Below are 27,068 nucleotides of genomic sequence, written 5' to 3' on the forward strand. Positions count from 1 at the left end.
GGGAATACGGGAAAAGAAACATAAATTGAAATGGTCCAAAGTCGACTATGGTATACCGTCAACGAAATGTTATCGTCGTAAAATTGGCGTAACGTCAAAGTTAGAGTTTTCGATCAATAAATCAGTCTCTTTTACAGTAGCGCTAACCGAATTGAGTTCAAATTACTCAAAATTATTTTAAGTTATTTTTGGTCTTTTTATCGGGGTTAGTTACACTTTACTTTCTTGTTTGTCAGTTTGATACGAATTAAGCTCATTCTTTCAGTTATAATCTAAAGAAAAACTAACTGTCTGCGTGTGGCGAATTTGTTTGCAATTTTATCATCGAATGTTTAATTTGCATGTTTAATTTTTGCAGCAACACGGTCTAGACCTCCTAGGACTACACCAAGTAAAACAACTCATATGCAGAATGGGACACAGTCATCATCTCTACCCTCGACTACCTCGTCAGGTTCCAGTAAGTGACAGTGAACATATAGCTAGTTTACTTTCTTTGATACTTGGAGTGTGAATAAACCAGCTGAATTATAAACCAACCGAAAACGTGCAGTATATCAATCAGCCGCAAAATTACATCATATCCATGAAATTTGCATAACTTTCGTAATTGTTACCTAAACTTATATAATACTGCGTATTTTCGACTGGTTTATACTTCAGCTGGTTTACATTTCGGGTGGTTCAAATACCACCGATACTTGAGCATTGTTGGGCCAGTCGATCTGGCCCAAAACGTTGTTGACTTCTAATTTTTCAAGTGGATTTTAAATTTCAGGTTTCTCAGTAGAATTAAAGATTCACCTTTTGATCCAGTTTTCTCAAATTGGGTTAATTTTATTTAAAAAAGTGTCAGTCGTAAGTTGCTCTAGAAATTCAAAGAGCTTTAGGGCATCTATTTTTTTCTTTGATTTTCGATTGCTGTTGGCAATGTATTGGAGGAAGCCTCGGGCGCCTAACTTTTATTGCTATTATTAATTTCACAAAAAGTAAGCTCACACTTTTTTTCTATGTTCACAAAAGTTACTGCCAATGGAAGGAGAAGGAATACAGAAAAGAACGAAGTTGAAAACATACTTAAGTATATGGCGACTCGTCAAAAATTTACCTAAAGTATTTACATTTTGTAATCCAAAACAAAAATTGTAACCTGCTCTGTGCTGTGTCATGTTCTCTGAATTACTATAAGAACAAGACCGTTCGTATCAAGACGAGGCCCTGAATGCTCCGGCTGCCTCTTAAGGTTTATGGAGCAGTGATAACATGAGCAGTGAAAAAACTTAAATGTAATATAAATAGAATGATTTTTTTTTTCAATTTGAGTTTTTTGTGAAAATCATCTCCCCACACGCCACAATAAGTACAAAGTGATAGATTTTACATTTCAATTATAGATTTTATATTATCTTAAATTTTTATATTATTTTATATAACAAATCAATTATGGCAAATAAGCTTCCTTCAACCAAATTGGAATGATTTCTAAGACGGAAACAGACTGCTCGTATCAGAGCGAAGCCCTGAATGTTCCGACTGCCTTTTAAGGTCTATGGAGCAGTGATAACATGAAAAAATTAAATGTAATAGAAAAACGATTTTTTTTTAATTTGAGAGTTTTTGTGAAAGTCATCCCCCTTACGCCATATAAAATTCAAAGTGATAAATTTCGCTCCTAGTAACAAATCAATTATGGCAAATAAGCTTCGTTCAACCAATTTGGAACGAATTCTAAGACGGATTAAATCTTCGCTTACGCGTTAATAGCGGGAAATATATAGCGCGTTATTTGTCCCAAATTGGCCAAAATAGCAATCTTTAAACCCCCATAACTTTACGAAAAATGATAACAGGTGAAATATATTGTCAAATTTAAGCTCAAGACAACAATACCTTTTGAATGATATAAAAAATGCCGTCAAAAACGGCTAGTTAAAAAATCGAAATTTGTCTGAAGAAAAAACTCACCCCGAGCACAAATGTTCCGTTACTTTCGTTACGAAGGTCGGAACAATAAAAAAACGAAAAACAATTCTAAAAACCTATTTTTGCCATGAAGATGCCAAACACCGCTTCAAAACTTGTTCTTAATAAGTAAAATGAAGGCACTCATGGCTTAAAGAAAAAATTTTTTGTTGTATCAACTATTCGCTCGCTTTCCTCGCTCGAAATTAGGGTAAAAAATCCAAAAACTTCAAATCTGTTTTTCTCGACAGAAAAAAAATTTTGAACATAAAATAATATCATTTGAATCACGATAGAAAGGGTTTTAAAATAATATATTGTTCGACCTATTCTGAAGATTTTCTGTGATTTTTAATTTTGTGTGGAAAAAGTAACAAAAAAAACGTAAACACATCGAAAACAAAGTTATTTTCCAATCTTTCAGTGCTCGGCACAATAAATTAGTTTGGACTCGTACAGCCTTCAAAAAATGTCGATAATTTTTGCAGGAGCACTAACTTGAGCAAGCGCCGAATGCATTTCAATCTGATATCTTGCAGTTTTATAATCTTTCAATATCGTTCAAGATCGTAAAGTTACTTGGAATTTATTGAAAGACCTCATTACACAAGCGACTTGCGGTAGACCGATTTCATGACCTTACGGCTCTGAAGCTCACTTGTGTAATAATAGTTTTTCAATAAATTCCAAGTAACTTTACGATCTTGAACGATATTGAAAGATTATAAAACTGGAAGTCGCAAAATCATTTCTTACAATGATTGTAGTACAGAGTTTTACGGCATCTATGTATTAATTCAACAGCTAGTAGAGAATTAAACACAATGCTTAAGGCAAGTGACTCTTAGTTGGGAGAGAGACAAAGTTTGCATCTTGTTGTCTCAAATTGATTTTTCAATTGATTTTCTTCCCAACCATTTTTTTGTATTTTTCTTGCTTTTTTCTCTTTTTTTGCTCCCGGTTTTTTGCTTGCTACTTGAAGGTACTGCTCCGCTCCTGATACGAGTTTTACTCGTATTTGACGGATATAAGTGATGTTTTATGATGTTGAACGTTTATCTTTGAAGTTCTGAAAGATCTTGCAAGATAAGCATTTGTTTTAAAGCATATCAGAACAGGGGCGGGTTCAGGGGAATTCGATCCCCTCGCCAACTCTTTGGATTTTTTTCGACGTCTATTTTCGACTGAACAACCCAAAACTTTTCTTAAGGCGCCTTTGGCGCCAATATATACTAATTTTGAAGGGGAGCGCGCGCCGGAAAAACGCGCAACCTTTTCGTCAAAGTTTTCCAAAAAATGCCCAAAAACGGCATTTTTTACCTGTTTTTTTTTTCAAAAGTTATCTGCGGCGCAACATTTTTTGTCAGTAATTTCAGTGAGAGAGCTCGAAAAATCTATTTGGTCCACCTAAGAAAACTTTTTGAAAAAAATCCATCCCCCTCGAGTAAATCCTAGATTCGCTTTTGTTGCTGTAAAAGTTTTAAAAGCTTAGAATAGATCCAGCAGATTTATTGATTACAAAACTTGTTTGTCTGCTGAATTCTTGGAAACTGAAATTCTCAGAACTTGCTGAAACAATTTCAAAATATTGATAATAATAATAATGGTTCGGTTACTTAAAAGCGTTAGTTTCCGAAGCGTTTGTAGGTACTTCTATCATAGAGTGGTCCCTTTCAAACTAACCTTATCTCTTGAAAATAAGACAACTAGAGCTCTCAAATTGTTTTACTATTATGATTTCGCCCTTCAGAAGATGTCGCAGTTTATTTTCGAACAAATTTCATATTTCGTAACTTCCTAAAACTTCACCCCTCACAATTTAAGGTGGAAAATTCGAAAAAAAAAACTGCCAACATTGAGTTTTGATGACAAATAAGGCAAACCCAATTATAGTTGATAAACCCAAAAGTAGGTTGTAGCGAGCATATTTCTTGATATAAACTAGATAGTAATTACAATTATTAACCTGAACAGTTTCTGGCTCAACATATTTTGCGAGATTTTTGAAATGAATTAGTTTTCAAAATTATAAGATGAGAATTGCATGCGGGACCTGTCCATCATAGTTGCTTTTTCGTGGTACCACTCTCTCATAGTAGTACCGCGTTTGTAATATGCCGGTTGGGCTAATTGAAAATGAGGTGACTTTACATAGGTAAAGTAAATTTCCGCATCAAACGCTTTTGAAGTCATACAAAGTTCGCGTTACTAATTGTCCCGACTTTTGAAAAAAAAGTGAGGAATGTCAAAGCTATGGGAAGTTTTTGTTCGGACTAATTTTACAAAACTCTTTGCTCCCTCGAAGGGAGGGAGCGATCGCTTAATCTGCGTGGGCCCAGCGGGTGTGCACACCGCTATAGTTTTATACTTTGCACGTGGCGAACTACCCCGCACTACAAAATCGTTCCAATTTGAATTGAGGCAGCTAATTGGTCTTATTAATTCCATGCACAATATTATCAGCCTAAAATTCGTAGTTTTGCCAATATTTAATTGACCAAAAACTATCCGAGACCAATAAAAGGGCAGTTGGAACATTCATGGCTTTGCCCTGATGCAAACAGTTTTGTTAATACATATTCAAATGTTAGGTAAAATCACTGTTGTGCAAAAGTTTGTTTTGTGTATTAGCTGTGGAGACCACAACATTTGAAGAGTCCACGTCGTCGTCGTTCCCTTCGACCAGCTCTCTCTCAACTTCCGTATCTTCAACTCCGTCGCTGTCCACTTCCTCGCCAGTTTCATCAACCACTGTCTCCGGCAGCACGCCAATCAGCACCTCTCGGTCCTCCACTCAATCCGTCTCCACTGTCACCACCACCAACACCCCCTCCAGATCTACATCTACGCCCCCCTGTGATCCAGACGTGCCATGTGGTCAGTTCAAAACCAAAATAGTAAATGGACCCTGTACTAATGACTCATCCGTCGACGACGACTCCATTTGTAAACCCGAGTGCGGAAAGGAAGTGACCACTGCGGAGATCGTGCCTGGATGTTGCAATGGTTTGTTATTTTGCTCATTTTCATTCCCAGAATTTTTCTAACACTATTTTCAGAGTAATTCTGGACAGTTACAGAATAGTTTCAGTCTTCTGATCCTTGATGAAATGGTTCCGAACTGGTTCAGAACAAAGTGAAGACACTGATCTACGTATTGTGTTTTTTTCCGTCTTTTTTTTCGGAAAAAGACTTACAATTTCTGCACGCTCAAATTTTTAATAGCAGTTTGGCGGATTTTGATTTTTTTTAAGTTCAATTCAAATCATTTGCTAAAATAATAATATTACGCTCTTTAATAACAGCAAAATGCAAATGTGTGAAAACTTGACTGATAATTGCAGTCCATTTTTGAAAAAAAAAATCAGTCAAGTTTTTCACACATTTGCACTTGCTGTTATTAAAAAGCGTAGTATTATTCTTGTAGCAAATGATTTGAATTGAACTTGAAAAATCAAAATCTGCCAAACTGCTACAAAAAATTTGAGCGTGCAGAAATTGTAAGACTTTTTCCAAAAAAAAGACAAAAAAAAACAACCACAATACGTAGATCAGTGTTCTCACTTTGTTTTGAACTAATTCTGAATCGTTTCATAAAGGATCAGAATTTTAACTTATCACGTTAAACACCTAAGAACTTCAAGAATTTCTTAGATTGAAAATTTGTTCGCAAAATTATCGCAATGAGAGAAAACTCAGATTGAAAATTTGTTCACAAAATTATCGCAATGAGAGAAAACTCGGTCAGTTTGAAACTTATTGTTTCTCTGGAAACTCTGATAATTAAAGTCCAGAGAAAAGTTTCAAATTGACCGAGTTTTCTCTAAATGCGATAATTTTGTGAACAAATTTTCAATTTACAAGATTCTTGAAGTTCGTAGGTGTTTAACGTGATAAATTTTTTTTTCTTTTTTTTTCATGGTAAAATTTTGAAGGATACTTAATGATGTTAGACTAGCACTTGTGAGCCAACGAGTTTATATAATGTACTATGTAATTAACATTAAAAAAGAAGACAATTCTTTTTGATAGCCTTGATTTTCAGAGTGTACCGGTGACCTAGTGGCGTCTAACTGCAGCAACAAGTGTGGATCCACCTGTGCTTCCATTGGCTCAGACTGCAGCCAATCAGAATCGTCGGACGATGATTTCACATGCTACGAAGGCTGTTCGTGTGCAGAAGGAATGGCATACGACGACAAGCTGAATAAATGTGTGGCTGTGAGTGAGTGTGGATGTTACTACAATGATGCGTCTGGAACAGTCCGAAACTTTCTCTCATCCAGTGGCTCCTTGTCATTCTCGGCCAATGACTGTCCCATTTACGACGACCGATATGACCGCGACCTCATTTTCAGTTGCAAGTGGTACGTAATATGACTAAATGGTGAGGTGGAAGCTAAGGCGTCCGTTTTTTTGTATTTTAGAGCCGATTTTGAATCTCTTCATTTATTAGTTTTCATTAAATGTTAGATCAAAGGTTTTTAGTTTGTCTTATAAAGGGCGTGAAGTTTCGATAAGCAATGAATTCAAGCTGTTTTTGCGTTCGAGAAAGCATAGCTACCGAAAGGAGCAATTAATATCATGAAAGCTTTTGATTTGTTTTTGGAATTTTTAAAATGTCGGAAAATAGAAAATGTAGTTTGCAAAATTTGAAACAGACAAATATAATTAGAAAAACCAATCCGCTAATTGCCAACAAAAGTTGCATCCAAATTATAATATTGACTAAAAAAGTTGCATCTACATGCAAAAGTTTTGCAAAATAGATCAATTGTTATTATTTTTGTCTTTAATTATTATTGTCTTCCCGATCTTTTTGCTACTGATTATAACAATACAACAATGACCTTATGTAAACCATTCAATTTTTTTCTCTTTTCAGCACATGTTTCGCGGGTGAGCTCAGTTGCAACGTGACCACGTGCAATGACTATGATGGAGTCTGCAGAAAGGTCAGTTCACACCCGTCAGGTATCCATCATACTAGAACAAATGACCCAATCTTCAAGATCCACTAGCTATGTGGACCCAACCAACCAAGTTATTTTTTCTTCAATGAAATTGAGCTCAACAATCGTTCCGTTGTATTGATCCGACAGACCACTCTCCGAGTGATTGCTCAGAGACATTTTTCTCAATGAACCTCAATACAAGCTCGTAGGAAGCCAAGTAGTGTCAATAAAGTGCTTTTAGACGTGAAAGTTTCAACGAAAGCTCGTAATTCTCATAAGTGTCGAGATAAACTGGTATGAATATTCTCCTTTTTCTAATGTATTAATTAACTGAGGGGGACTAAAAGAGTTGGGAATTTAACTTAACCTGGTTTTTTTTGGTTAATACACGTTTTTCCCAACTGTAAATTTAGGAGAAATTGTCGAAAAGTATCCAAAAAAGATTAAAACATGCAAAATCAAAGCTCATGCAAAATCAAATACCAAAAAATGTCAGAGAAGATTGAATCAGATGCCACACGGAAGCCCTTGAAACCGTGATTTGTATAATATATAAAAATTTGCATAAAATTTTATATTAATTATGCAAAGAAATGGTTGAACATTTTTGCTTTTAGAGTAGTTTACAACGAAGGTCGCACTACTATTTTATTTACCTTTTCGATAAGTAAGGGCATTGCAATCGGGTATTAGACTTTTCTCCCGCAAAAAACTTGGTTCACAGAGGCAACGAGCCTGGAGACAACAAATACACCTGGCATGGCAAAAGTTGTAATTTTGAATCTGAAAGGACCTGTTTTTTTTTAAACGAGAAGTATTTAATTTTCTAAAAATTGTCTGCTTATTATTTTTTGCTTTTGTGTTGTCGAGTTAGTTGCCCTATCGCAGAATATTTTTGCTCTAAACACTTTGCATTGTAGCTACTTTTAGTGTTTTGACTTATTTCTGCTGATTGAATTTTGCTATTTTTGACTTCGTAAATTTAACTCTTTTTTTTTCGCTTATAAACTTCATTCTGCTCAAATGATTTCGGCATGTATTTTATTGGCTGAGTGAAATAATTTTTTGTCGTTTCAAGGTAAAAATTATTTAAACGCTGCCCTCTGGATTGCACAAAATATTTAAATTTTCAATAAATTTTATAGTTCAAGTTTTTCATAACAACATTTTTCGGCTTTTTTTTCGTTCTTTTTTCCGCTTACAGTTTTCGGCTTATATAATTCTGGCTTAATAATTTCATATTGCGTCTTTCAACGAGAGAAAATGAATTGTATGTTTGCGTGTGTTCTTGAGCGTGAGAGGGACTTTATTACTTGTAATTAGTCTTAGTTTTTTCTTGAATTTTTTTGGCTTTTTTCTTTATTTTTGGGCTATATAGGTTTCGGCCTATATTATATCGGCTTAGTAGCTTTATATTTTTTCTTTTGACAAGCGATATGAATTTTTGTGTCGTGTGTGTGCTTTGAGGGTGAGAGGGACTTAATAACTTTGTATAAGTCTTCAGTCTTGTTGATATTTTTCGTCCTGAAGGGTTTCTGCTAAGGTATTTTTGGCTTTTTGTTATCGCTTGGTAAGCTTTCATCCGCTGTTAATATCATATTCTATTGTGTTGGCATGTTTTTGTTTCAAAATTATTCTTATTATTTTTGATAGATCTAGTTTTTTTGACATTTTTGATTTTTTCGGGCTTAGCGACTTGTTTTGTGGTGCGAAGCTCAGCGTTGCCTCTGTATTGGAATTTATTGTTTTAACAAAATTTATTGTTTTGTTATCCATTTGGAAAGCTGAATTAGTTCTTTTATTGGTCTCTTTTTCTCTCCTATTTGTGTCCACGAACAAAAAAAATTCTTGTGCTGCGAAGCTCTTTAAAAAAAAATTTGTTTGTGATTTTTTTTCGGCCTTTTTGTTTTTCTTTTCTTTATTTTTTGGCTGAATAGGTTTCGGCTTATATTATATTGGCTTAGTGGCCTTATATTGATTTACTTGACGAGCTAATTAAACTTTGGTATTGCGTGTGTGTTTTGAGGGTGAGAGGGACTTAGTAACTTTTTATAAGTCTTCAGCCATGTCGATATTTTTCGGCGTGAAGAGTTTCTCCTAGAGTATTTTGGCTTTGTTGCCGCGTGGTAAATTCTCTTCGGATGTTAATTTCACATTCTTACAGTCTTGAAGTTGAATGTCCTGCTCTTGTCCTGCGAACTTTTATGGAAAAAAAGTTTTTTTTTTTTTAATTTTCAACTTTTTTTGCTCAGATGGCTGAAATCGGAACATTCTGTTCCACTTGCACAATTAAAAGCTATTCTTGTTTCATTTCACATGCCCAGCGTAGTGTCATATTACGATATCCATTGGGGTTCGATTCCGGCCCATAGCAGATTATTTTTTTATTAGTTTTGTCTTTCAATTTTTGGCCCTGTTAGAGCTATTTTTTCGCCTTTTTTCTTGTTTATGCGAAGTTGCTGCTTCGCCTCTGTGTAATTATTGTTTCATTTTTCGTGTAGGCGAATGAGACGTGGACTGACAAAGATGACACTTGTAAGGAGTACTCATGTGCCAAGAATGGTACAGTTATAGAGATAACTCCTGACTATAACTGCAGTGACATCATCGAACAGTGTGTGGTGAGTTTACATTGAGATCTTAGAACTTTTCAGATTTTTCGGACCTTGAAGAGCGATAGTTAACTGGCTAGGGTTCTCGCCTCTCACTGGAAATGGCGGTGGTTTGAGGCCTCCTACCATGATCCGTGTTATTGCCTGCGAATGAGACGATAACTCTCAGCCCGAAAACTTTATCTAATGTAGGTTTTAATCTTTGGCACAACAACGGCTCTCCGCGAAAAGCTGAACAGTTTGTACGTTGGTTCTTTCTCTGATGGATAATTGGTCTGACTAGCTCCTCAATCAAAGAAATAACAGCTAAATTGCGGGCCGAGGTGTTGGCGACGATACCCTTCAATTATGGTTGCTAAATTTTTGAGAGGTTCCCATTTTGTATTATTTTGCGACATCCATTTCTGGCTGACCAACACTAAAAACTTTATGAATGGTATCTTTGGCGACAATATATACTCATTTTAAAGGTGGAGAGATGCTAACTTTTTGCCGAAATTGGTCGTTTAAGGGCATCGGCAGAGCTCAAAAAAAACCGAAATGGTTGACCTAAAAAGCTTGACAGAATTTAACTTGTATTTTAGGTTTTGGAGTTGCGAGTGTTTGTAGAACTAATTTTAAAACTGAGTCTGGATTATTTTAGGATAGCGGAGGAGAGTTGTCGGATGAGATAAACCCTGACACTTGTTGTCCCGGCTGCTACCACCCGCCGCCCTGTGACACAAAGAGGAAGAATACCACCCTCTCCGTCGACAATTGTGAGTAGCACTCATTAAAGATCGGTGGATAATCAACAACCCGCCACATTTTGAAGCTGAAATTGCATCAGCATTACGTTAATTACATCAGAATTACGTAAAAATTGCATAACAATAATGAAAATCTGTTGCTATGTTGGATAAAAAAAATGGTTGGAATGGTAAACCTATTTTCGGTTTGTTGGCCCTTCGGTTTGTTGGCCCTTCGGCTTGTTGGCCCTTCGGCTTGTTGGCCTACCACCTAAAAATCATCAGTATGGGCTGGAGGTTTGCTCTGAGACTGGAACATGTTGTAATTCGGCTTGTTGGCCTACCACGTAAAAATCATCAGTATGGGCTGGAGGTTTGCTCTGAGACTGGAACATGTTCTAACTGGAATATGTCCTAACCAAGCAATCTCCTAATGTCAGTTAGCCAAAATGCAAATAAAACTCAGTATGCAACTGGAAGAAACTCTATTATATGATCATTAGGACTTAAGACACTGGAATAGATCCGCAAGAGTGCAATCTCACATTCGTAGACTGTTTCAGATGGACAGAATTGTGTTACGAATGGTACTGTTACCATTGAGTACTGTTCGGGTGAATGTGGCGAGACTTCTAAGGTATTGGACGAGGCCAAATTGACCAATGAGGGAGTTATCGACTTCGTAACCGACTGCAGATGTTGCCAAGGAGTGTTCGACAATATTATTGTCGAATTCAGTTGTCCTGACGGCGACATCATTACTCGAGAACTCCCGATCGCAGTGCAGAGTTGCGGGTGTACGACTGGGTGTCCCGACAAGCAACCGGATCTTCCTCTGCCTTCGACCCTTTTGATGCCAACATTCCTTTAAAGAGGCAGAAAAAAAATACAAAAAAGTGAAATATAAGTTCTGCAAAAATTATGTAAATGGTATTGAAATTATTTAAATGTGACGGTTATCATGAAGATGTGATTCGAAAACCAAAAAAAAAGAAGAAATTCCAAATGAACCAGACATGAACTGAGAAATATGTATGAATTTCTAAAATTGTATCTGATTTATTGGTTGAAGTATTTGAATTTGGCTGAGGAAATAAAGCGGTGAAAGCATTTACTCTAATGATAATTTTCGGGCAATTAAATCAATTTCAAATAAATGTGTTTTTTTTATCAGATACTGAACAGTCAAATTTAAATTGAACAATAAGTAGCACAGAATGTCACACAATTTTTTTTCTCAAATTGTGTTTTCTGCGTGGATTGATAAAAGGATCTGAAAAAAAAACAACTTAGGCATATTCAACAGTCACAGTACTTAGAGAAACTGGACAACAGTTTTTGAAGAAAAATGACTAGAAAAATAAATACAATTCATTAATTTGTTTCTATTTTTTTCGCAGAATTTTTTTGAATTCTTGAAATTTTTAATGGCCAAAATAGCGTTGAAAACGTATATTAAAAAAGTTATACAAGACTGCTCGTATATCAGGGCAAAAGCCCTGAATATTCCTACTGCTCCCTAATCCACATTGATTAGTTCGTGGGAAAAATATTGAAAATCTATAAATTTTGGACAATAATAATGATCAAGTGAGAACATTTGAGTCGCACAAAATTAATGCCACCGATTAGCTAGCCTCAATTCTAATTTGAACGATTTTTGTTTTGGCATGATTTGTAACGCATAAACAGGTAGCGTTACGCTCTCAGCTTTATGATTAAATTATTCGACACGCACATAAATTAGTCCAGTACGTGGCCAAATTGACAAGTTTCAAACTCCCAGAACATTGCAAAATATCGGATGTTAAATTTTTTTTACATTTGAACTCGGGAAGTCGATATCTTCAATAACCTACAAAACTTTGTTTGTTAAAAACTGTTTTTTTTATTGCCAAAGTTTGACTGAATAAAAAATCACACCAAGCATAAATAATCCGTTTTCTTCGAAAGTGAACAATAAGCATGCTCGCTCGGAATTAGATAGAAAATCAAAAATTTCAAACCGGTTTTTCTTGGCACTGAGAATTTTTTTTGGAATTTGCTTGAATGTCTTTCGAATCACCACTAAAAGCGCTTGAATCTGATAATTCATTCGATTCATTCACATAATTATTTGTGGTACCTGATTGTGTGTGGAAAACAAAAAGAAAAATTTTTAAAAAACAAAAAAAACTAAAACACACCCGACACAAAATTCCTCTTCATGTCCAATTGTGGGAACAAGAAATTGCTATTGCTGTGCAAGTAGCACACAGAAAAAACTTAGAACATACATACTCTGAGTTCTATAGAGTGTTGCAAAAAATTGGAACAGACAGAATTAATTAAAAAGAGCAGATGAACAATTTTAGCAAAGTTTTGCATGCAAAAGCTAATTTTTCCGGCTAAAAACATGATTCAAAGCCACCTGTAAATTCATATACAGAAGAATAGCAAATTTGGCTCTCAAATTAAAAAAGAATGGCAATGGTGCAAACACTTCTAGTTTTCCAATCGGAAATTAAATATACCTATTGATTCAGTTTTCTCAAATTGATAAAGTTTTATCAAAAAAAGTTGGTCATAAATTGTTTCTGAAATTATTTAAGTTTTCAGGTCTTTTTTTTGAAATTTAAATTTTCTTCGCTATTTTCCTCGAACTGCTACTTTTTGCAATTTCAGAATTTTTAATTACTTTGACATTAACGAAAAATGCAATAATCAGTTTTTTTCCGATGTGACACTGACCAGGTTAAAAATGATGTGACACTGACCAGATTCTCGCATCTGTCAAACAAAGTTTGCTTATTTTGAAAAAGATGAAGTGGGAAATTGAAGTAAGACCGAGGACACAAAAACTATGTTTTATTTACACTTTTCTCTAGAATGTCAGAATGTAATTTTCCGATGACAAATTAAACACTGCGTATATTGACATTTGTTGAACTCTCTGTAGCTATGTGTTTTTTGAAACACATAAAGATAAAGATCCAGCAGAGAGTTCTAAAATTGTCAATAAACGCAGTACTTACTTTTTTATAGGATTATCACATTTTGACGTTCTAGAGAACTTTATCTGTCGCCGAATTAATTACATATATTTTGTGGCTTCGATTTTATTTGATTTTAATGCCATAACCTGTCCCATTTACGACGACCGATATGACCGCGACCTCATTTTCAGTTGCAAGTGGTACGTAATATGACTAAATGGTGAGGTGGAAGCTAAGGCGTCCGTTTTTTTGTATTTTAGAGCCGATTTTGAATCTCTTCATTTATTAGTTTTCATTAAATGTTAGATCAAAGGTTTTTAGTTTGTCTTATAAAGGGCGTGAAGTTTCGATAAGCAATGAATTCAAGCTGTTTTTGCGTTCGAGAAAGCATAGCTACCGAAAGGAGCAATTAATATCATGAAAGCTTTTGATTTGTTTTTGGAATTTTTAAAATGTCGGAAAATAGAAAATGTAGTTTGCAAAATTTGAAACAGACAAATATAATTAGAAAAACCAATCCGCTAATTGCCAACAAAAGTTGCATCCAAATTATAATATTGACTAAAAAAGTTGCATCTACATGCAAAAGTTTTGCAAAATAGATCAATTGTTATTATTTTTGTCTTTAATTATTATTGTCTTCCCGATCTTTTTGCTACTGATTATAACAATACAACAATGACCTTATGTAAACCATTCAATTTTTTTCTCTTTTCAGCACATGTTTCGCGGGTGAGCTCAGTTGCAACGTGACCACGTGCAATGACTATGATGGAGTCTGCAGAAAGGTCAGTTCACACCCGTCAGGTATCCATCATACTAGAACAAATGACCCAATCTTCAAGATCCACTAGCTATGTGGACCCAACCAACCAAGTTATTTTTTCTTCAATGAAATTGAGCTCAACAATCGTTCCGTTGTATTGATCCGACAGACCACTCTCCGAGTGATTGCTCAGAGACATTTTTCTCAATGAACCTCAATACAAGCTCGTAGGAAGCCAAGTAGTGTCAATAAAGTGCTTTTAGACGTGAAAGTTTCAACGAAAGCTCGTAATTCTCATAAGTGTCGAGATAAACTGGTATGAATATTCTCCTTTTTCTAATGTATTAATTAACTGAGGGGGACTAAAAGAGTTGGGAATTTAACTTAACCTGTTTTTTTTTGGTTAATACACGTTTTTCCCAACTGTAAATTTAGGAGAAATTGTCGAAAAGTATCCAAAAAAGATTAAAACATGCAAAATCAAAGCTCATGCAAAATCAAATACCAAAAAATGTCAGAGAAGATTGAATCAGATGCCACACGGAAGCCCTTGAAACCGTGATTTGTATAATATATAAAAATTTGCATAAAATTTTATATTAATTATGCAAAGAAATGGTTGAACATTTTTGCTTTTAGAGTAGTTTACAACGAAGGTCGCACTACTATTTTATTTACCTTTTCGATAAGTAAGGGCATTGCAATCGGGTATTAGACTTTTCTCCCGCAAAAAACTTGGTTCACAGAGGCAACGAGCCTGGAGACAACAAATACACCTGGCATGGCAAAAGTTGTAATTTTGAATCTGAAAGGACCTGTTTTTTTTTTAAACGAGAAGTATTTAATTTTCTAAAAATTGTCTGCTTATTATTTTTTGCTTTTGTGTTGTCGAGTTAGTTGCCCTATCGCAGAATATTTTTGCTCTAAACACTTTGCATTGTAGCTACTTTTAGTGTTTTGACTTATTTCTGCTGATTGAATTTTGCTATTTTTGACTTCGTAAATTTAACTCTTTTTTTTTCGCTTATAAACTTCATTCTGCTCAAATGATTTCGGCATGTATTTTATTGGCTGAGTGAAATAATTTTTTGTCGTTTCAAGGTAAAAATTATTTAAACGCTGCCCTCTGGATTGCACAAAATATTTAAATTTTCAATAAATTTTATAGTTCAAGTTTTTCATAACAACATTTTTCGGCTTTTTTTTTCGTTCTTTTTTCCGCTTACAGTTTTCGGCTTATATAATTCTGGCTTAATAATTTCATATTGCGTCTTTCAACGAGAGAAAATGAATTGTATGTTTGCGTGTGTTCTTGAGCGTGAGAGGGACTTTATTACTTGTAATTAGTCTTAGTTTTTTCTTGAATTTTTTTGGCTTTTTTCTTTATTTTTGGGCTATATAGGTTTCGGCCTATATTATATCGGCTTAGTAGCTTTATATTTTTTCTTTTGACAAGCGATATGAATTTTTGTGTCGTGTGTGTGCTTTGAGGGTGAGAGGGACTTAATAACTTTGTATAAGTCTTCAGTCTTGTTGATATTTTTCGTCCTGAAGGGTTTCTGCTAAGGTATTTTTGGCTTTTTGTTATCGCTTGGTAAGCTTTCATCCGCTGTTAATATCATATTCTATTGTGTTGGCATGTTTTTGTTTCAAAATTATTCTTATTATTTTTGATAGATCTAGTTTTTTTGGACATTTTTGATTTTTTCGGGCTTAGCGACTTGTTTTGTGGTGCGAAGCTCAGCGTTGCCTCTGTATTGGAATTTATTGTTTTAACAAAATTTATTGTTTTGTTATCCATTTGGAAAGCTGAATTAGTTCTTTTATTGGTCTCTTTTTCTCTCCTATTTGTGTCCACGAACAAAAAAAATTCTTGTGCTGCGAAGCTCTTTAAAAAAAAATTTGTTTGTGATTTTTTTTCGGCCTTTTTGTTTTTCTTTTCTTTATTTTTTGGCTGAATAGGTTTCGGCTTATATTATATTGGCTTAGTGGCCTTATATTGATTTACTTGACGAGCTAATTAAACTTTGGTATTGCGTGTGTGTTTTGAGGGTGAGAGGGACTTAGTAACTTTTTATAAGTCTTCAGCCATGTCGATATTTTTCGGCGTGAAGAGTTTCTCCTAGAGTATTTTGGCTTTGTTGCCGCGTGGTAAATTCTCGTCGGATGTTAATTTCACATTTTTACAGTCTTGAAGTTGAATGTCCTGCTCTTGTCCTGCGAACTTTTATGGAAAAAAAGTTTTTTTTTTTTTAATTTTCAACTTTTTTTGCTCAGATGGCTGAAATCGGAACATTCTGTTCCACTTGCACAATTAAAAGCTATTCTTGTTTCATTTCACATGCCCAGCGTAGTGTCATATTACGATATCCATTGGGGTTCGATTCCGGCCTATAGCAGATTATTTTTTTATTAGTTTTGTCTTTCAATTTTTGGCCCTGTTAGAGCTATTTTTTCGCCTTTTTTCTTGTTTATGCGAAGTTGCTGCTTCGCCTCTGTGTAATTATTGTTTCATTTTTCGTGTAGGCGAATGAGACGTGGACCGACAAAGATGACACTTGTAAGGAGTACTCATGTGCCGAGAATGGTACAGTTATAGAGATAACTCCTGACTATAACTGCAGTGACATCATCGAACAGTGTGTGGTGAGTTTACATTGAGATCTTAGAACTTTTCAGATTTTTCGGACCTTGAAGAGCGATAGTTAACTGGCTAGGGTTCTCGCCTCTCACTGGAAATGGCGGTGGTTTGAGGCCTCCTACCATGATCCGTGTTATTGCCTGCGAATGAGACGATAACTCTCAGCCCGAAAACTTTATCTAATGTAGGTTTTAATCTTTGGCACAACAACGGCTCTCCGCGAAAAGCTGAACAGTTTGTACGTTGGTTCTTTCTCTGATGGATAATTGGTCTGACTAGCTCCTCAATCAAAGAAATAACAGCTAAATTGCGGGCCGAGGTGTTGGCGACGATACCCTTCAATTATGGTTGCTAAATTTTTGAGAGGTTCCCATTTTGTATTATTTTGCGACATCCATTTCTGGCTGACCAACACTAAAAACTTTATGAATGGTATCTTTGGCGACAATATATACTCATTTTAAAGGTGGAGAGATGCTAACTTTTTGCCGAAATTGGTCGTTTAAGGGCATCGGCAGAGCTCAAAAAAATCCGAAATGGTTGACCTAAAAAGCTTGACAGAATTTAACTTGTATTTTAGGTTTTGGAGTTGCGAGTGTTTGTAGAACTAATTTTAAAACTGAGTCTGGATTATTTTAGGATAGCGGAGGAGAGTTGTCGGATGAGATAAACCCTGACACTTGTTGTCCCGGCTGCTACCACCCGCCGCCCTGTGACACAAAGAGGAAGAATACCACCCTCTCCGTCGACAATTGTGAGTAGCACTCATTAAAGATCGGTGGATAAACAACAACCCGCCACATTTTGAAGCTGAAATTGCATCAGCATTACGTTACTTACATCAGAATTACGTAAAAATTGCATAACAATAATGAAAATCTGTTGCTATGTTGGATAAAAAAAATGGTTGGAATGGTAAACCTATTTTCGGTTTGTTGGCCCTTCGGTTTGTTGGCCCTTCGGCTTGTTGGCCCTTCGGCTTGTTGGCCTACCACCTAAAAATCATCAGTATGGGCTGGAGGTTTGCTCTGAGACTGGAACATGTTCTAACTGGAATATGTCCTAACCAAGCAATCTCCTAATGTCAGTTAGCCAAAATGCAAATAAAACTCAGTATGCAACTGGAAGAAACTCTATTATATGATCATTAGGACTTAAGACACTGGAATAGATCCGCAAGAGTGCAATCTCACATTCGTAGACTGTTTCAGATGGACAGAATTGTGTTACGAATGGTACTGTTACCATTGAGTACTGTTCGGGTGAATGTGGCGAGACTTCTAAGGTATTGGACGAGGCCAAATTGACCAATGAGGGAGTTATCGACTTCGTAACCGACTGCAGATGTTGCCAAGGAGTGTTCGACAATATTATTGTCGAATTCAGTTGTCCTGACGGCGACATCATTACTCGAGAACTCCCGATCGCAGTGCAGAGTTGCGGGTGTACGACTGGGTGTCCCGACAAGCAACCGGATCTTCCTCTGCCTTCGACCCTTTTGATGCCAACATTCCTTTAAAGAGGCAGAAAAAAAATACAAAAAAGTGAAATATAAGTTCTGCAAAAATTATGTAAATGGTATTGAAATTATTTAAATGTGACGGTTATCATGAAGATGTGATTCGAAAACCAAAAAAAAAGAAGAAATTCCAAATGAACCAGACATGAACTGAGAAATATGTATGAATTTCTAAAATTGTATCTGATTTATTGGTTGAAGTATTTGAATTTGGCTGAGGAAATAAAGCGGTGAAAGCATTTACTCTAATGATAATTTTCGGGCAATTAAATCAATTTCAAATAAATGTGTTTTTTTTATCAGATACTGAACAGTCAAATTTAAATTGAACAATAAGTAGCACAGAATGTAACACAATTTTTTTTCTCAAATTGTGTTTTCTGCGTGGATTGATAAAAGGATCTGAAAAAAAAACAACTTAGGCATATTCAACAGTCACAGTACTTAGAGAAACTAGACAACAGTTTTTGAAGAAAAATGACTAGAAAAATAAATACAATTCATTAATGTTTCTATTTTTTTCGCAGAATTTTTTTGAATTCTTGAAATTTTTAATGGCCAAAATAGCGTTGAAAACGTATATTAAAAAAGGTATACAAGACTGCTCGTATATCAGGGCAAAAGCCCTGAATATTCCTACTGCTCCCTAATCCACATTGATTAGTTCGTGGGAAAAATATTGAAAATCTATAAATTTTGGACAATAATAATGATCAAGTGAGAACATTTGAGTCGCACAAAATTAATACCACCGATTAGCTAGCCTCAATTCTAATTTGAACGATTTTTGTTTTGGCATGATTTGTAACGCATAAACAGGTAGCGTTACGCTCTCAGCTTTATGATTAAATTATTCGAAACGCACATAAATTAGTCCAGTACGTGGCCAAATTGACAAGTTTCAAACTCCCAGAACATTGCAAAATATCGGATGTTAAATTTTTTTTTACATTTGAACTCGGGAAGTCGATATCTTCAATAACCTACAAAACTTTGTTTGTTAAAAACTGTTTTTTTTATTGCCAAAGTTTGACTGAATAAAAAATCACACCAAGCATAAATAATCCGTTTTCTTCGAAAGTGAACAATAAGCATGCTCGCTCGGAATTAGATAGAAAATCAAAAATTTCAAACCGGTTTTTCTTGGCACTGAGAATTTTTTTGGAATTTGCTTGAATGTCTTTCGAATCACCACTAAAAGCGCATGAATCTGATAATTCACTCGATTCATTCACATAATTATTTGTGGTACCTGATTGTGTGTGGAAAACAAAAAGAAAAATTTTTAAAAAACAAAAAAAACTAAAACACACACGACACAAAGTTCCTCTTCATGTCCAATTGTGGGAACAAGAAATTGCTATTGCTGTGCAAGTAGCACACAGAAAAAACTTAGAACATACATACTCTGAATTCTATAGAGTGTTGCAAAAAATTGGAACAGACAGAATTAATTAAAAAGAGCAGATGAACAATTTTAGCAAAGTTTTGCATGCAAAAGCTAATTTTTCCGGTTAAAAACATGATTCAAAGCCACCTGTAAATTCATATACAGAAGAATAGCAAATTTGGCTCTCAAATTAAAAAAGAATGGCAATGGTGCAAACACTTCTAGCTTCGAAAGTGGATTTTAATTTCTAGTTTTCCAATCGGAAATTAAATATACCTATTGATTCAGTTTTCTCAAATTGATCAAATTTTATCAAAAAAAGTTGGTCATAAATTGTTTCTGAAATTATTTAAGTTTTCAGGTCTTTTTTTTTTGAAATTTAAATTTTCTTCGCTATTTTCCTCGAACTGCTACTTTTTGCAATTTCAGAATTTTTAATTACTTTGACATTAACGAAAAATGCAATAATCAGTTTTTTTCCGATGTGACACTGACCAGGTTAAAAATGATGTGACACTGACCAGATTCTCGCATCTGTCAAACAAAGTTTGCTTATTTTGAAAAAGATGAAGTGGGAAATTGAAGTAAGACCGAGGACACAAAAAATATGTTTTATTTACACTTTTCTCTAGAAAGTCAGAATGTAATTTTCCGATGACAAATTAAACACTGCGTATATTGACATTTGTTGAACTCTCTGTAGCTATGTGTTTTTTGAAACACATAAAGATAAAGATCCAGCAGAGAGTTCTAAAATTGTCAATAAACGCAGTACTTACTTTTTTATAGGATTATCACATTTTGACGTTCTAGAGAACTTTATCTGTCGCCGAATTAATTACATATATTTTGTGGCTTCGATTTTATTTGATTTTAATGCCATAACCTGGTTAATGTCACATCATCTTTAAGCTGGTCAGTGTCACATCGGTAAAAAAATGTTTTGCGTTTCGTGGTTAATGAAAAATTTTTCGAATTTTCTTAAACTGCAAAGAAGGAGCAGTTTATGGAAATCCTTTATATTTTCTTCGAGACAAAATTCAGACTCACTAATTTTTTACTCACGCCAGCTAGCACGCAAAGTCTTTTTTTTTAAATCGTATTTTTTCTAACTAAACTCGGAAATAAAGTGCATTAGTTGTGGCACTGCTACTATATAGCGATGGTAATTTAATGTCATAGTGTGTTCTATCGCCGTTTTAAAGGCTGGTATTTTCACTCATTCAAGAAAACTTGGCGCAGATGCTAGACAAATCCGACAGATTGCAAGCGTTTTATTTTTCGATGCTTGTTTTACTCTTTTTCTTTTTTTAGAGCTACTTTTATCCCTTTTTTTGCTTCTGTTTGCAAATTGCAGCATCGCCTCTGTGTGGAATCAGAGTCTGTAAATCACACATAGTTGTCTGCAAATCACCCATAATTTTTAAAGATACTACATTGCGTTAATTTTTGAATTTAGAAATCGGTGTTAAACGACTGTTATTTCCAAAGACTAGCTCAATTGATTTTTTACCCTTGCAATAAGCAAGTGTATTGCAATCGGTTTCTTTACTTTTGTCTCGTAAATGTTTTTGCTCACAAGTTGGATGTCTGGACTCATCGCTAGTGGTACCTTGTTTCATTGTATAAACAAATTTTTTAGCATTCCCGGCTAAATTAGTCTGAGACGGTAAAAGTCCTGGGTTCGAATCTGACCAGGATCTGTGTTTTTTTTTCAAGCGGGCAGTTTAATGTTTCAAATGAAAATGTTGGTCAATTATTTGTCTGCTTACCTGTTGTCAGTTGAAGTGTCAAATCTTGGAATCAATTTTTTGCCCGCGAATTTTCAAAATTGTTTTTAGTGTTTGTTTTGTTCTTGCAGTTTGTATTCTCACTTACCTTGACTTCGCATTCCTTTCTTTTTGTTGCTTAGCTAGAAAGAAAGTTTTTTATTGACTTAATGACCTATTTTTGGGTCACTTGAAGGAAAATACAGTTTTAACTCTTCCCTCCGCACTTTTCAAATTAGCTGCATGCTTACGACTCGGTGTGTTAAAATATCATTTTTTTTCGTTTTGAAGAATTTTTTCGCTTTTTGCAAAAATTTTAGTTTTTCTCTGAATCTTCCGCTAAATTTCAAAAAATGCGTCTAAATTGAAAAACTGCTCACTCCCCTGTGTGCCTCCATACTCTCCTAAAGCCTTTCTTAACTAAACCCCTCTGTCTACAGCCTTCGTAAAAGTCTGTGAGGGAATCTTTGACCCATATTTTTGATCTTTTTTCAATTTGAACCCAATCAAAGACTCAGATTGCGAACTCCTTCTGCTTATGGGGCTATGACTTATTTTTTTATGCAAAAAGTTATGATTCTCCTGAATGCAAAATTTTTCATTTGTTTGGAACTTTTTTTGGACTTTTTTTGCTAACTCTCCTGACAAACATAATATGATAAATTTAATCGAAACAACAGGATGCTGAAAGATAACGTTTCAAAGTTGTTTATGCACAGTTTGCTTTAAAAATCTGATGGCGATCAAAAAAGTCAAAGTTTTGACAATTTTTTTTCGATTTTTTTTCACTTCACGCAAAAACTACCGTGACAGTTGTTAGGCTGTGTTCAATCAAGAAAACCAAACTTGGGAGTTTTCTCTGCTTAAGTGTACACAACCTGCTTTCTGCAGAAAAAAGTTGTGAATTTTTATTAGTCTTGTGATCGTTTTTTAGAATTTTTTAGTGTTTTATAGAAAACTTTTTGAACTTTCTTAAAGTTTACACAATCAAATTTCCGATTGATTAATAAATGATAGAACCGGTTGCGACATTTGGTCCTGAGTTTTAAAGAATTTTTTAGAGTTTTTTAGAAAATTTTTTGAACTTTCTTAAAGTTTACACAATCAAATTTCAGATTGAAAAATAAATTATAGAACCGGTTGCGACAATTGGTCCTGAGTTTTTAAGAGCTTTTTAGAGTTTTTTAGAAAACTTTTTGAACTTTGTTAAAGTTTACACAATCAAATTTCAGATTGAAAATTAAATGATAGAACCGGTTGCGACAATTGGTCCTGCAGAAGCGGCGACTCCTATATTTTTGGCAGAGAATTATTAACTCTTTGGGAAAATTGATTAACTCAAACTTTTTACTCCTGTTTGCACTTAATATAGTAGAGGAAAAAAATAAGGTGTTAGGTAAAGACCAATTTTTGAATTCATTTTCTTCGTGCAGCATCAGTATAGCCAGTTCATTCAAAATCAAACCTGTACCTCCAGCTTTATCTGGACACCATAATTATTTTTTTTCGAGAAATTTTTGGTTCACCGAGTTTTTTTTTCAGTATTAAAAAACTGACTTAAGCTTTTTTACGATTGTGTTGTATCGCAAGTGGTGCGAAGATCCACTTCGCTTGTGTAATATGAAGATTTGTAACTGTTACAAACCAACCATCGTTTTCTCTAATTTGCGGATAGAGTTAAAGAATTGCAACTGTTCCCTCCCCAGTTCTCAAATAATTGACTTATTTCCACTTTTAATCCAGGGTGTAATTACGAAACTTCCTTTGACCGATCAATGGCAGTATAACAAGATTTCGTGTGCATCAGTAGACCACATTTATACCGGTCCAAATACCGGTCCCCGGCCGAACAATTTTTCTAAAATTTCTTGTGATGCTTTAAAATGGGACACCCGTTTTTTTTAGTAGAAACAATAACCGGTTATTGCGCTAATTTTACGCTTTTTTTATACATCTATGATGAGATACATTTTAAACAAATGTCCATCTTTTGCTTTCCTGGGGGTGGGATGTGTAAGATTCTAGAGCAAAATTGAAAACTTTTTGCTTCTTTTAAGACATACCCAACTTTTTGGGCTTCGGAAAACCCTGAATGCTGACCAAATGTCTTAAAATTGTACCGATAATGACTTAAAGTAATCTTCAAAACAGCAAGCTGTGAGCTTCCTATTTGGTAAATTAGTTGCGGGAAAAGGTGAACAAACTATAAATTTTCAAACATAGAAGAAATTAGTTCAACGGATGATTGAAACTTTTCACTTCTGACTTTAATGCAAAACTATTGAGTGAACTGAATCAAAAGATTTTGAGTTTAAATTTCAAGTGTTTTTTGGAGTGAAGAAAGCATGTGAGTAATTTTGTTGTTAAGGTTATTTTTTCGAGTGAAAGCATGTGAGTAACTTTGTTGTTAAGGTCACTTTTTCGGAAGACTTTGAAGCTGATTTAAGGAACAAATTTCAGCAAACGTCGTCAAACTTTCTAGCGCTTTCTTCATTAAAGGATCGGAATAAAAAGTTTAATACCTTTTAAAATTCAATTAAATTGGGAAGGTTTATATTGGAAAAAATCGTTCGTATCCACAATTGAGGCTACGACTATTTAACCATTCCCATGAAATTGTTTTAGCTGTGATATACGATCGTGGGCGATAAACTTGATTAGTTAATTTCAATATATTAAGGTTTTCATTAGCAAAATTTTCTTCAAGCGCTTGATTTTATAGTGTAAAAAATAACATAAACGGTTTTCCGCTTTGTTATCAGGAAAAACTTCATTGCAGAAGTTCAAAACTTTAACAATGTGCTTCTCAAAACAGGCGTCCCTTTCGCAAAAACGCCTCAAATTCCTAAAGTAGTTCTACTTGGAAACGAAAAATCCGGGAAAAGTTCGCTGCTGGAAAAATTGTTTGGAAGCTCAGTTTACATTAAAGACCAGAAAATTGACCGACCTGTGCATGTCGAGACTTGTCATGTTGATGGTCTTGATTCCTGGTTCGAACTGGAGGATCTAAAGGGATCCCGATTCCTCACGGGAGAAGATTTGGGCACTGAGTTAATCAGAACTGCAGCGACTCTTGGCTTCACAGAAACAGAGATCCTAGAAAGTCCGATTAAAGTGAAACTTAACTCATTTGACCTCTGCGGGGATATTACATTCGTTGATTTCCCAGGTGTCAAAAACAGCGATAACTGGAATAGTTTCAGGGAATTTGTGATGAGAGAGTTTGACTACTCTTCCGATTGTATTTTAATTGGAGTTGTGCCTGTGACTGATCCGAATAACCAAGCAAGGCTTCTTAAACTTCTTGGTGATTTGGATTCTCACCGAGTCAGATCATCGTTAATTTTGACCAAACTCGATCTGGTTTCAGTTGACGATATTCAAACCTTTCTGGATTCTTACTTGTCTACTTTTCCTCAAGTAGTCGGAATTGGAAACATGGACGACGGAATCAACCAAAAAGAAGTTTTATGTGTAGATAAATTAAACAATAAAATTCATGCGGCAATTCCAAAATTCGCTCCCAGGGCTTATTTTTGTGTTTTCGGATAGCCAAGAGACTACTTATCAAAAAATGGAAAATTAGAAGAAACATTTTCAGAAAGAACAACCGCAGGCCACAGATGACTTAATTCTTTTTAGTAATTTTTTTCTACTAAACCGACATCATTTTCTTCCCGCATCTTGAAAGCAAAATTTATTGCTAAGCAGATTTTCCTTACCCACGGAAATTTTCAGTTATTCTTTTTGTGCATTCGAAAACTTGGCATCTGACTGAAAACGACAATTGCTTTGATGCTTCACAACTGAGAAAGCGAATCGTGTTAAATAAAATTTGGAATATTCATTGAAAAACAATAATTATTTGACTTGAACAGGAAAAAAATGAGCTGAATTTTTTTCAAAAATTTGGTGAACGAAAGCAGTGAAATTTTTTATTTAGTTTGTGCTGTTTTTTTTTTTTTTTTTTTCGTTTTTTTTTGTTTGGAAAAAGTCTTGATTTTTTTCACGTCAAATTAGATTGTTATCGGTTTGACTTGTAATTTTTTAGGTTCAATTTAAATTTAATTGCAGCGAAGAATAGCAAATTTGGCTCTCAAATTAAAAAAAATGGCGATGGTGCAAACACTTCTAGTTTTCCAATCGGAAATTAAATATACCTATTGATTCAGTTTTCTCAAATTGATCAAGTTTCATCAAAAAAAGTTGGTCATAAATTGTTTCTGAAATTATTTAAGTTTTCAGGTCTTTTTTTTGATATTTAAATTTTCTTCGCTATTTTCCTCGAACTGCTACTTTTTGCAATTTCCCAATTTTTAATTACTTTGACATTAACGAAAAATGCAATAATCAGTTTTTTTCCGATGTGACACTGACCAGGTTAAAAATGATGTGACACTGACCAGATTTTCGCATCGGTCAAACATAGTTCGCTTATTTTGAAAAAGATGAAGTGGGAAATTGAAGTAAAACCGAGGACACAAAAAATATGTTTTATTTACACTTTTCTCTAGAATGTCGAAATGTAATTTTCCGATGACAAATTAAACACTGCGTATATTGATATTTGTTTAACTCTCTTTAGCTATGTGTTTATTAAAACACATAAAGATAAAGATCCAGCAGAGATTTCTAAAATTGTCAATAAACGCAGTACTTACTTTTTTATAGGATTATTACATTTTGACGTTCTAGAGAACTTTATCTGTCGCCGAAATAATTACATATATTTTGTGGCTGCTTCGATTTTATTTGATTTTAATGCCATAACCTGGTTAATGTCACATCATCTTTAAGCTGGTCAGTGTCACATCGGTAAAAAAAATGTTTTGCGTTTCGTGGTTAATGAAAAAGTTTTCGATTTTTCTGAAACTGCAAAGAAGGAGCAGTTTATGGAAATCCTTTATATTTTCTTCGAGACAAAATTCAGACTCACTAATTTTTTACTCACGCCAGCTAGCACGCAAAGTGTTTTTTTTTAAATCGTATTTTTTTCAATCAAACTCGGAAATAAAGTGCATTAGTTGTGGCACTGCTACTATATAGCGATGGTAATTCAATGTCATAGTGTGTTCTATCGCCGTTTTAAAGGCTGGTGTTTTCACTTATTCAAGAAAACTTGGCGCAGATGCAAGACAAATCCGACAGATTGCAAGCGTTTTGTTTTTCGATGCTTGTTTTACTCTTTTTCTTTTTTTAGAGCTACTTTTATCCCTTTTTTTGCTTGTTTGCAAATTGCAGCATCGCCTCTGTGTGGAATCAGAGTCTGTAAATCACACATAGTTGTCTGCAAATCACCCATAAATTTTAAAGATACTGCATTGCGTTAATTTTTGATCGCAGCAACTCACTTCTGTTTTCACATTGCAGCATCGCAGCAACATTGCAGCAACTCTTTGGGAAAATTGATTAACTCAAACTTTTTACTCCTCTTTGCACTTAATATAGTAGAGGAAGTGTTAGGTGAAGACCAATTTTTGAATTCATTTTCTTCGTGCAGCATCAGTATAGCCAGTTCATTCAAAATCAAACCTGTACCTCCAGCTTTATCTGGACACCATAATTATTTTTTTTCGAGAAATTTTTGGTTCACCGAGTTTTTTTTTCAGTATTAAAAAACTGACTTAAGCTTTTTTACGATTGTGTTGTATCGCAAGTGGTGCGAAGATCCACTTCGCTTGTGTAATATGAAGATTTATAACTGTTACAAACCAACCATCGTTTTCTCGAATTTGCGGATAGAGTTAAAGA

The 27,068-nt window shown here is 34.6% G+C and overlaps 2 protein-coding genes across 2 annotated transcripts in view; both read left to right on the top strand.

The window, feature by feature from the left end:
• Positions 1-11,414, top strand: part of LOC134838895 (pneumococcal serine-rich repeat protein-like) — a 76,429-nt gene extending 65,015 nt beyond the window's left edge. The window contains exons 33-39 of the mRNA XM_063854200.1: positions 359-460; positions 4,594-4,968; positions 6,008-6,329; positions 6,848-6,917; positions 9,419-9,538; positions 10,173-10,287; positions 10,821-11,414. Coding sequence (XP_063710270.1) covers positions 359-460; positions 4,594-4,968; positions 6,008-6,329; positions 6,848-6,917; positions 9,419-9,538; positions 10,173-10,287; positions 10,821-11,128 — 1,412 coding nt within the window. The 3' untranslated portion in view covers positions 11,129-11,414. The remainder of the gene's footprint in view (positions 1-358; positions 461-4,593; positions 4,969-6,007; positions 6,330-6,847; positions 6,918-9,418; positions 9,539-10,172; positions 10,288-10,820) is intronic.
• A 425-nt stretch (positions 11,415-11,839) lies between these two features.
• Positions 11,840-18,444, top strand: LOC134839720 (uncharacterized). Its single transcript, XM_063855342.1, has 6 exons — positions 11,840-11,847; positions 13,196-13,432; positions 13,951-14,020; positions 16,525-16,644; positions 17,279-17,393; positions 17,851-18,444. The coding sequence occupies exons 1-6, from the start codon at positions 11,840-11,842 to the stop codon at positions 18,156-18,158; spliced, it is 858 nt and encodes a 285-aa protein (XP_063711412.1). The 3' UTR covers positions 18,159-18,444.
• Positions 18,445-27,068: the final 8,624 nt, after the last annotated feature.

The sequence above is a fragment of the Symsagittifera roscoffensis genome, chromosome 2 (assembly GCF_963678635.1).
Source record: "Symsagittifera roscoffensis chromosome 2, txSymRosc1.1, whole genome shotgun sequence".
Lineage (NCBI taxonomy): Eukaryota > Metazoa > Xenacoelomorpha > Acoela > Convolutidae > Symsagittifera > Symsagittifera roscoffensis.

Excerpts from the sequence above, each read along its gene's own strand:
- LOC134839720 (XM_063855342.1), top strand. Across the intron at positions 13,433-13,950 it reads CTCATTTTCAGTTGCAAGTG|CACATGTTTCGCGGGTGAGC; the intron begins GTACGTAATATG and ends TTCTCTTTTCAG. Across the intron at positions 16,645-17,278 it reads ACATCATCGAACAGTGTGTG|GATAGCGGAGGAGAGTTGTC; the intron begins GTGAGTTTACAT and ends GGATTATTTTAG.